Below are 11,355 nucleotides of genomic sequence, written 5' to 3'. Positions count from 1 at the left end.
GGTAGGCTGGTATGCAATGGTCTGGAATAGGTTCAACACTCCTAAACACAGTTTTATAATTTGGCTGCTTCATCAGGTTAGATTGCTTACAATGGATAGACTAGCTAGAATGGGTATTTGCTTGGCTGGTGAATGTTTCCTCTGTGGTACTCAGCCAGAGACTCACCAGCATATGTTTGAAGAGTGCGTCGTCTATGTTAAAACATGCTTCAAATATTTGAATGATTGGATGGATATTGATGATTAGGGCCTCAAGACTGGAATGGAGATTCTCAGGCAGAGGAAGCAATCTCAGCTGATATGTATGTTGAAATGTGCTGGTATTGTTATTGTCTATTATCATGTATGGATGGTCATGAATGTTTGTAGGCAGCAACAATATATCATTCAGCCTGGCAAGTTGATGCGGACTGTCAAGGATGAATTAAAGCTGCGTTTTACAGTAACTTATCAGGTGGCTTTGAAATGTGATGATGTAATTTGGTGTCAACAAGTTAGGTTGTTATAGTTTGTTGAGCAGTAGGTGATGAATGTATGGTTGTAATGGTGTAGGAGCTTGACTAAAATAGGTTGTAATGGTGTATGTGCTTGATTGATTAATATAAATTTCTCACATTTTCACCAAAAAAAAAAAAAAAAAAAAAAAACTAATCCTATGATTTTTAGGAAACCCTTATTATATAAAATAACAGTAATATTAATTAGACTTCTATTCCTAATAATGCTGGAAGTATGACTTTAATAAACTCTGAGCTGAACTTGACCTCGAGGCTTATCTGAGATCATATTCATCATTCCCGTAGGATTTGGACAGCCTAACTTAAAACGGCCATATCTCACTCGTTATTCAACGGAATTAAGCGTAAGACGACTCGTTGGAAAGCTAACATCAAGAACTTTCATTTACGATTGATTTCAGTGAAAAAAAAGTCATAGTTTTTGAGATATTCCTCATTGAAAATAACTGAACGAATCTGGAAGTTTAGCGAACATTCTTGTTGATTGCATATCAAAAGTTAACCGAATGTTTCTTCATTTGCTTCTTCATTTGAGCTCGGCATTTTTGGATCAGGAAAACACGAGTTTTTGAAAGCTTTTTAGATTTAGAACACGCGTGTCCACTCTCCAAAGCAAACGAATTTAAAACGATGGCAAACTTTAGAATATTACAAAACGTACGTCTAGTTAGCAAGGGGAAACGTTCCCACAAATTACATATTTAAAGGTGAGTTTAAAACGAAAGGTTTGACGATAAAATCAACACTCGCTAGCTCACACAAGTCTTCACCCCAAGTAGCACCAATTATCACCTGTCATTCATGAAAACATGAATGTCACAATCAGTGGGAAGTAACTCAAGGTTTTCCCAGCCATATTATATCAAAACGGACATAAATAAGAACATAATTAAGGCAAGGCATGATGAATACAAGATATCATTAACCTGAATAGAAAAGCAAGGATAAACATGGATCATACATGTTAACATGAGCAACTTGATGATAAGTAACTAAGAATGAACTTAAAGCAACATCGGTTAACATGACAAGAGAAGGCATGAAAGAATCATAAGTGAACCTATCTTAAGCATGCACAAGCTTAGCATACAATAAAAAGATATAGACACGACTTAGTTATCACGAGCACAAATTTAAATGGCAAATGACATATGCAAGTATCCAAAATCATGCAAGACCTTTACTACTCTTAGACTCATTTCCTCCCGGTAGAACGACGATAATACAGTACGGTCCTAGTCTAAACTTGGCTAGACTCTCGGGATGAATGTTTCCCGATTCGACATGCGATAAATGTTTCGCATCCAAGACTCGATTGACAGAACAGAAGTCGAGTACCCCGAATTAGGCAGAACGGCGCGAAAGAGGCGAAAATAAAATGAGATAACCAAATTTCGGCAGAACGGCGCGAAAGAGGAATAAACAAGTCAAGCAAGAATGTATAGCATGATGACATTTCCACGAGAATACAACTCAACACAAGTAAATGTTCAAGATAAGCATTTCATACTTGGACCTCGATAAATAAACGATTATGAACAAGTTATAACTCGAATATGAATTATACTACGTCATTTCATACTTTCATAACATGAATAAGAATTAAAGTTCATATTTACATGTTACTTGAGCAAGGTATAAACAACTAATAATGATTGAACTAAGTATATGAACCAGAAGTCGAACTGGAGCATAACTCGGGCGAGTTGGTCTTATCTCGGGCGAATTGGCCCTGAACTCTGGCGGGATGAATATGTCCCAAGCGAGTTGGCTAGTAGAGTAAGGGGGTTGGTCTTTGTTCATTATCTCGAGCGAGGTGGCCTTGGGCTTGGGCGGGTTGGTCTGTAACCCGTGAGAAGAAGTATGTGACGAACTTGGAACGAGTTCATTTAAGTCGGGATTCGTTCTAGGTTCGTTGCATCCATTTCATACACGAGTGAGACGGTTTTTTACATACTTTTTTACCCATTTAAAATCATAAACATTTCTAACATAAACTTTCTTAAATAATTAACTTAACATGTAATTTAAACATGAGATTTCGTATAACTTGAATAGGAAAGTTAACAAGCAATCGATTTCAAACATCCAACTATACCCAAATGATAACAATTGTGACAACATGCTCAATATCTCACACAAATACTTAAAGACAACATCCAACAACAATTATTCAAGTAAGAAAGATGTATTAACATGTAAAGTTATCAACTTTAACAATCAAAAGACTAAACTTTCACAATTAAATCACATAATTTGATATAATACCGAGTAACCTATCACCTTTACCTTTTAGCACTTCAATCTTCTATTGAGTAGTCTATCTTGTAGCTATTCGCTTCCGGGTCGTTCAAGTCTCTCGCAAAACACAAAATTCAAAGAAAAAGGTTAGTATACTTCAACCCTAGAAAGATGGAGTTGATGAAAAGTATAAAAAAAGTTGCATCTTTCTTACTTAGAAAGAAGAAGGGCGAGAAGAGGAGGACATTGGCGAGAAAATGGAGGAATTTGGTTGAGAAATGGAGGGGTTATGTGAGATCTTGTGTTTACAAATGGAGGGTTTTCAATGGTGTCTTGAACAAGAAGTCAGAAAAAAGGATGAAGGAGATGTTAGGGAATAGTTTTTAATGGAGAGGAGAGCAAAGAGGCCCAATAACAAGTATATGCCCAAACAACTCAACATGAGTCGGAAATGACTAAAAACCCGACCTAAGACTCTAACTATGTCCTAAATGGCCATTATTATTATTATTATTATTATTATTATTATTATTATTATTATTATTCTACATCTAAAACAATATTTTTATAAAAAGAATAATTTAAATATAATTAAGAAAATAAAATGATTAAAACGTTTTAAAACTATAACGTGAAAAACGCGGGTGTTACATTTAACACAAAATATCCATCAGAAAGATAAATTAAAAATTAGTAGTAGATATAATCGCATTAATTTTAGGAATTATAGGAGCAGGCGAATAATTTAGACCGCTACAATTGCAACACAATTCATTCAACCCAATCTCATTAGAACTTGAAGATGCACCACACATTTCTTCTTCATTCAGCTTCATGCAAAAACAAACTCCTTCCATTTTTGTATCCACATAAAGGGTAAAACAAAGTGAAATTCAATTCGAGTTCCGTCCTAGGGTCCCCCCCTAGTGTTAGGAAGAAGGAATAGGCCAAATGTACAGAGGAAGGCCAACTACGACAAGATACCAACCCGTGGTCCATGAATAAGACCACCATTTCCATGGAATTGCATGGCGTGGGTTTCACCTTTCTTTAAGGATTAATTGTAATGAAACTGCAGTGTGCCCCGTGCGGGGTCAGTTGCAACGAGGTTCGAAGGACAGTTGTAAACTTGTTAAAACTCCAAATTGGTATTCCCTTGCAAACTTCAAATTCCGACCTTTTTTTTAGCCCTCATTCCGAATCATATATGTGCTGCAGTGTACTTGTACAATCTAAACTGTACTTCCAAAAATTATACTATCAAATCATATACAAAAATTCCATCCGATCCAGCAATATTTGGGAGCTATTTCACAGAAAATAAATGCATCATGAGAAACCTCTCAAAAACTGGTGTACACGAATGTTTAACACGGATACTTGAAAAATCATCAGGGGACAGGGGTCCAAGCATTATAGACAAAGTTATACGAATCAAAACAACTGCATTAATTAATATAGTTCCACAATTACAATTTCAGCTAAGCGGAAAAAACTGATCATAACGAAGACTCTGAAAAATAACCAAGAGAGTCGGATTTTCAGTAACGGCAACACCTTTTGGGTCACAGTAACACAAAGCAGAGAACAGGATGAGAGCTGGCGGAGAAAGAGCTTATGTCTCAGATTGATTTTATTACCAAATCTCTCGGTGTAGGGCGGTCACACCAGTCTCACTTGTACTCGAGAATCATGTTGTTTTCAGGAGCCAAACCAACACAAGCCCTCATAATGTTTTCCAGCATTGCCCTCTGCTTGGAGAGTGCATTTACCACTGGAGTCCCTGGTGGAACCTGTCATTTACCCAATATTAAACGTAAAGTTAATACCCCATACGATATTAAATATGTCCACCTTCAAAATGACCACCATACACTTCAATTGATTATGTACCAATCTATGGCATTATTGGCATTTAGTGTGAGTGCTACTCCGTATTAAAGATGCCACTTGGTAACTGAAATAATAGGAGATAGAGACTACCACTGACTTTAAATGGGCCTCAATTGAATGTAACATCAAAAAAGCATAGTGTAATATTGGAACATGTCCCAATATGTTTCGAGTACCCGTCTCCTTCATGTGTTTTTGTGTAGCTTTTTCGAGTGGGATTACAAGTTTAGAACCCACATGAAATTGACGTGATACTATTAACTGTCAAACTGAAGCTATGGTGCCAAACGTTTTTATGTTTATGTCGGCCAACCCAACGGTTTCAGTACCAAGTACCAACATTATCTTAATGCCTCAAGTGCTTCCCCATAAGGGTGGTAAAGGGACTCAGACATATACAGTTTTTTTTTTAATCTATGTTGACAACACATGGAGGCTGTTCCAGACGTCCTATAATGAAAACTGCGATATTAGTTGCAGTCGATTTGGTGAGTCACTTTGCCTTCAATAAACAAAAACTTCGTTGCATTTGACCTTTTCAATTGATCACATGACTAAGATTTTTTTTTTTTGTTAATCAAAGATGATTATTCATAAGAGGAAAGGTCTTACAAGAGGGGCTTTGGTAAGGTAACTGAGAATGGTAGCAACCGGATGGAAAGAATGAAACTTGTCCTGTACAATTTCCACGCGAAAAAATATTAGACAAGCTTCATCTTAATCACAATAAAACTAAAAGTAAAAAGATAAATGAGCTTAATGGCCGGTTACCTCGTGTTCGCCCTTAAGCTGGATGCGAGTGCTAAGCTCGGCAAGGAGGACTAAGTCGAGGATGATTGGAGCTGCCAAAAGTGAGTCCTCGCATGTGTTGTGCATGACTATAGTGTTCTTTCCACCCATGAATATCTCAGATGTGTACTCATCCATGGCTCTCTTGCTATCACCCACATAAGGCACGTACTACATTAAGGGGGAAAAAAAAAAGCAATGTAAACATAAATACGTAACATCAAGTAGCAGTTATTGATTTCCGCCTTATAAGAAATACAGGGTCAAGCCCATGAGCTAGAGAAATATAAATACCTTAATGACCACAACATGATCAGGGTGTTCACCAGGCTCAAACAGAATGCCATTGCTCGCAACCATGTCATCGACCACATTACTCTTAGAGATCTCTTTAGACCTAAAAGTCTGAGGTGCTGAAAGGTTCATACCGTCATTGTTACCCAAGTGGTTGTAGCTCACTATTGATGTTGGCTACAATTTTACATTTCATCAGATGTTAGATGCACATTTACCGTGTAAGCTTAATACAGAGTTTCACATATAAGTTACCTTAATACCGGCCCCAACAAGGAAGTCGACAAGCACGGATTTGATCTTGGTCTGACCACTCTTGAAGTCATCACCTCCAATCAAACTATTGTTCTTAATGGCAAGGTCAATGAGGCCAGGAACAAAAGTATTCTGAGGACTTCCATTGATGAAAGGCACTTGTTCAAGAATGCAAGCCAATGCATACAATGTCGATGGAGAAATTTCGGACTCGTCCCTCTCTACAGCTGCCAACAAGTTCTCTATGGTGTCATTCAATCCCACCACCACGTTGCTATACCTCTCTGTGTTCCCTGTCCACAACACTACCACCTTGTCCACCTTGTTCTTCTCCTTGAACTCTCTTCATTTTGGATATTATTCCACAGCATCAATCATAAAGTTTAATTAGTATTAGTATTAATCAAAGTGGTAAGATATCAGATAATCGGAACTCGGAAGTACATACTACTACTAACAATACGTAAAACTTATGCTACTAGACTCGGATACAGGTAATCGCGCACAAGAGTCTGACTCAGTTATATTCCGAGAAAGTCATATGTTTGATTAAATTTAAGAGTTCAGTGTCAATGTCCACACCCATATTTTGTGTGCGGCTTTTCCTCTCCGACAAGGATATTTGAGGGAAAATGACGAGCCTGAGTACTATTCTAATCTGTTAACTGAGATGAAACTGAGAGTGTAGAAACGAATACTACCTTATGTCCTTAATTACTTGATCAACTTGTTCCTTTTTAGTGCCCTTAATAATATTATTGGCACGAGAATCTTGATTAGCCGCAATGAAATCAGGGTCATATATTCCAGGGAGGGGAACCATATGCTCCATGTAAGGCCTCAATTGCTTCTGCAGATCAATGTCCAAGACTCTAGCCCTAGTCATTGCATCAGCCAAGTTCATGCTGCTTATGTCCCATCCCCCAAACACAATGTCATCTGGGTTAACCTGTTTCATTTACATGTAATTTTATGTTAATTATATGATCATGTTTCCCACTTCGGTGGAATATGATGGAGTAAAAGAACAGTTTTTGAAGGGTGTGCACTTTTTTTTATTGTGAAGTAACGGTCGAATTGTAGAGTAAATTTCATTAAGGGTCATTCAGAAACGACCTCTCTATGTTTCAAAGAGAGTGGTACGGTTGAAAGCACCCTAATTCCTTACCTTGCCAATGGATGGAAGGTTTAGGACACTGGGATATTGTTGCTGTAACTTATATGGTCATGTATAAATGTATAATCATAAATTCATAATCTATTAATCATTCCAGCATAGTCCAAGCAATGTTGCAAAGCGACAACGTGCAGCACAGTTCAACCATACAAGCAGTGCCTTTGTATAGTAGTACAGTTGAACATCGTGCTCCATCCAATGATTCTCCTCTTCTACTAATAGATTATTTAACGCACTGTTCTAGTGTTCTACATGGTGGGTTTCTACATATGAACATTTTTTTTATTTTTTCTTTTTTGTTCCTTAGTATCTGTTTGCGTTAGAATTAAGATTATAATGAACACATAGATTTCCTCTAATCATCTAAAGTCATACAAAATCAACAATTGTAGGCAGAGAAATAAAAGGAATATTGATATCGATCAAGTACCATGGGAAGGAGGCTCTTAAAAGGAGCATAAATTTCCTCTCCATTGAAGGAACCAACACGAATGGAGGAAGCCTGAGTGAGGGATCCGAAATAGTTGGCTTGCTGAATCTTGTCCTTTGTCGCCCATGAAATTCCCCTGCCGCCATTAAAATCAAATTAAACCATATATATCAAATGATTCAACCATTATGCACAACTCCTTCAACAGCTCATATATTATTGCATAAGATCACTCAAAATATTCATATTACCGTCCCCTTAAATTTTGGTTCTTAAATCGGGTCAACTCAGTTTTTAAACAAATTCAATTTTAGCCCATTCGGGCTGACATTTTCAATAACTAACTCATTCGTAGTTCAGACATAAAATCATTTTAATCTTATCCGCCCCGTCAAATTTTGCTGTTTCTTAAACCAGGTCAACTCAGTGTCTTAAAACCAATATCAATTTAACAAAAGTAAATCACATTACCCATTTACACATCCTGTAAACTTTGCACCAAAAAAACACATCCTGTAAACTAGTTAAGGAATACAGAATACCAATAGTTGAAGTTAAACCATCCAATTTATTCGGCACATAACCAAAAACCTCGCCTTCATGGGTTTTAGCATTTAAATTGCTCTAGGGGGACTAACGCAAGGAATCTCTAAAAAGCATCATCATAACAATTCATTTATCTAGCCATCTAGGTGTTCAAGGATGCATATGCCCATAAATTTAGGAACAGTCTCAGGAAAGTAGGGAACTACATACCTTATCTAAGGTGGAAAAAGGCGCAAAGCTTGAGTACAATATAGGGGAGGGCATTTAAACCCATGACCTTACCTATTATCACCATATCTCAATATTAACCATAAAATGGAGAAACTTACTCGCGATTCGCAATCACACCACCTGTCAGGGTACATCCGTTATTGCCACCCCATCCTACTAGCATCACCCTGAATACACACCATTTAAATTTAGTTTCACACGTTCATATATTTAATTAAACGGTTTTACAATAAAATATTATAGAATCATCTACCATCAATTAATCATTAATAATAGGCTTAATAGTATAACATAAAACTGTTTTACACGAGAATTTATCGTCATCATCGAACTTTGAAAAAATAAACGAATAAAATAGATACCCAAGTTTGGGGACATGGGTTTGGGTGCGGAACTGATATTTGACGGACTTGGGCTTAACGGTCCACTGGTAACCGGAACCCTTGCGGTTCTCATGAACCAACTCGGTGGTTTGGTAATTATAAACCGAGTGAATTTCACCATCTCTGTATTCAACGTTGGGGCTCTCGACCTTGAAGTTTTCTATGAACATTTTTGTTTATTTTTTATTTCCTGAGCGTAAAATTAGGATCTTGGGTTGTTTATAATATGAAAGAAACAATGAAAGAAGAAATGGAAAGAGCGAGGTTGTATATGTGTGTATTTCAGTTACAAACACTTGCACACGTTTCTGTGCAACGCTTTAACACTTGGGGACTCAATGACTTACCTCTTCTTCTGCAAACTTGGCCTTGTGTATTTATAGACCAGTCAAACTCCTGTGCCTTTATGGACCTCCACTTGGCTTATATTCCTTCCCTCCCGTCATTTTTTAATCTATTTTATTTTAGGGTATTTTAGTCATTTGCTTATCTTTCTAATTTAAAAATGTACTAAATTTCAAAACCTGGGCGTTACCCGAATTATATCATAATTATTCACAATAGCAATTTCAAAGTATTTATCTTTTGGTTTCGGGGTATATCCTAAAATTGATATTAATAAGATGGAAACTATGTAAATTCAAAACAGTAAGTTTTTAATATTGTTTTGACAATCCATTATCTTATACGAATACTAACATATTCGAATATGTGAATTATTAATATAAAAAATTAATTTATCAAATAAATATTTTAAATATATTTTTGATAAGAAATTCTATTGTGTTTCTAGACATAAGTCCCAAATTTGGGGACATGGGTTTGGGTGTGGAACTTATATCACAAAATCTCATTTGTGACGGCACGTATCCGTCACTTTGGAGTGACGGATACCATTTTCCCTCACAAATGACCCAAATAGAGGAGAGAGGAAAGCACATAGGGTACCCCCACCTTGTCCCCCATATTCGTTTTGTGAGTGATATTATTCGTCACTTGTTCCGACCCGTCTTCAGCAAGACTAATTGAACTTATATTCTACTTGTGTAAACCAATATGCATATTCTTTAATCCATATATTACAAACTTTTTTTTACACAATTCGAAATACATGTTCAATACCATATAGATTTTATTTGGGTTAGGATCCTCTACATTTTAGAAAATGAAGCAGTATATTTCTCTAATAGCGTCAATTTTTTATATTATATTGGTTTTCTTCTGGAACGAATGTGGCTGGCCGACATTTAGTGTATTAAACAGCCTGTTTTATAAGGTAAAATGGTGAGCACAATTGCAAGATTCTAAAACATAAATGACAACAAGTGGACACTCTTTTGTCTCCTAAAGAAGCCAAAGCCAATTAAAGAGCAGGACAACTTCACAAGGCTGCTGCCTCATGACTCAATTGCTACCTAAGCAGTCCTTTTGGACTATTGTGACTACTTTTTAAGTGTAATTTTCAGCTTTGTATATTTGTTTTGAAGTCCTTTTAGTTGTAGCCCTTGGATTTGCTTTAACATGAAGGGCCAAGATGTATTAAGAGCCTTTATATAAAGAGCTCATATCCCTTATAACATTTCAGATTTGGAGAAATGAGAATATGAGGTTTTTAGAAACCCTTTGTTTAGCTTTTTGCTTAGTGCTTGAGCAACCTCCATTGCTTAGTGTTTGATGTTGAGTGAATCCTTTGTTTAGTGCTTGGACGATCTCTTAGGGTTAAACTTGCTTCGTGATCTCGTTTAAGCCATATCCTTCTATCTTTCATTCTATGTTGCATAAAATTCACACAAATAAAACCCGAAAACAGCCCCTTCGAAACCGAAACAATACAAACACAAAACAGCCTGTTTCAAGTCTATTTTGGTAGTATTGTTGCATCGATGTTAGTGTGGTTTGTTCTTGGTTGTCGATCCTCCTCCATTTCTCGTTTGCTCATACTATTGCAAGGGCAAGGACGATTGAGGATGAGCTAAATAGTTTCTGGGACTGTTCTATCTTTAGCCTGATTTTAGGTTTCTTTTTGTACTGTTTTTATTGTGTTTGTAACGGTTCCCCGTAATGTTGCTTTTATCGCTATTTTCTTGGTGCATTTGTGGCTGGTTTGGCCTCCATTTCGGACCACGTAGAAGAGCCTCCCCGTTTTAGTCCAAAGGCCTCTATATAAAGAGCTCATATCCCTTGTAACATTTCAGATTTGGAGAAATGAGAATATGAGGTTTTTAGAAAGAGGCTCTTAATACATCTTGGCCCTTCATTTTAAAGCAAATCCAAGGGCTACAATTAAAAGGACTACAAAACAAAAATAGAAAGTTGAAAATTACACCTAAAAAGTAGTCACAAGAGTCCAAAAGGACTACTTGGGCAGCAATTGAGTCATGAGGCAGCAACCTTGTGAAGTTGTCTTGCTCTTTAATTGGCCTTTGCTTCTTTAGGAGATAAAAGAGGGTCCACTTGTTGTCATTTGTACTTTAGAATCTTGCAATTGTGCTCACCATTTACCTTGTAAAACAGGCTGATTAATACACTAAATGTCGACGAGCCACATTCGTTCCACCTTCACATCATCATTTATATTACTTAAAAATGCAATCATTA

At 36.7% G+C, this 11,355-nt stretch overlaps 1 protein-coding gene and 1 long non-coding RNA gene across 2 annotated transcripts; both read right to left on the bottom strand.

The window, feature by feature from the left end:
- Nucleotides 1-992: 992 nt before the first annotated feature.
- Nucleotides 993-3,198, bottom strand: LOC141658794 (uncharacterized). Its single transcript, XR_012549431.1, has 3 exons — nucleotides 2,974-3,198; nucleotides 2,808-2,876; nucleotides 993-1,310 (listed from the first exon to the last, which is right to left on the bottom strand). It is a non-coding gene; the product is annotated as an uncharacterized LOC141658794 (long non-coding RNA).
- A 986-nt stretch (nucleotides 3,199-4,184) lies between these two features.
- On the bottom strand, nucleotides 4,185-9,134 carry LOC141586882 (inositol-3-phosphate synthase 1). The gene is made up of 9 exons (XM_074408278.1): nucleotides 8,737-9,134; nucleotides 8,473-8,541; nucleotides 7,598-7,733; nucleotides 6,692-6,939; nucleotides 5,991-6,333; nucleotides 5,736-5,912; nucleotides 5,424-5,612; nucleotides 5,265-5,327; nucleotides 4,185-4,552 (listed from the first exon to the last, which is right to left on the bottom strand). The coding sequence occupies exons 1-9, from the start codon at nucleotides 8,925-8,927 to the stop codon at nucleotides 4,433-4,435; spliced, it is 1,536 nt and encodes a 511-aa protein (XP_074264379.1). The 5' UTR covers nucleotides 8,928-9,134; the 3' UTR covers nucleotides 4,185-4,432.
- Between the last annotated feature and the right edge of the window lie 2,221 nt (nucleotides 9,135-11,355).

This window comes from Silene latifolia, chromosome 6 (assembly GCF_048544455.1).
Source record: "Silene latifolia isolate original U9 population chromosome 6, ASM4854445v1, whole genome shotgun sequence".
NCBI classification, from domain to species: Eukaryota; Viridiplantae; Streptophyta; class Magnoliopsida; order Caryophyllales; family Caryophyllaceae; genus Silene; species Silene latifolia.
Note: the sequence above shows the minus strand (reverse complement) of the source record. Positions and strands in the feature narration are given on the sequence as shown.

What these genes read in the sequence shown, in the direction of transcription:
- LOC141586882 (XM_074408278.1), bottom strand. Translation starts at nt 8,927, where the DNA reads ATGTTCATAGAAAACTTCAAGGTCGAGAGCCCCAACGTTGAATACAGA. An exon ending in TTAAGAGCCTCCTTCCCATG is followed by an intron (nt 6,940 to 7,597) that starts GTACTTGATCGA and finishes TAAATGAAACAG; the next exon opens with GTTAACCCAGATGACATTGT. An exon ending in AGCTTAAGGGCGAACACGAG is followed by an intron (nt 5,328 to 5,423) that starts GTAACCGGCCAT and finishes GAAATTGTACAG; the next exon opens with GACAAGTTTCATTCTTTCCA.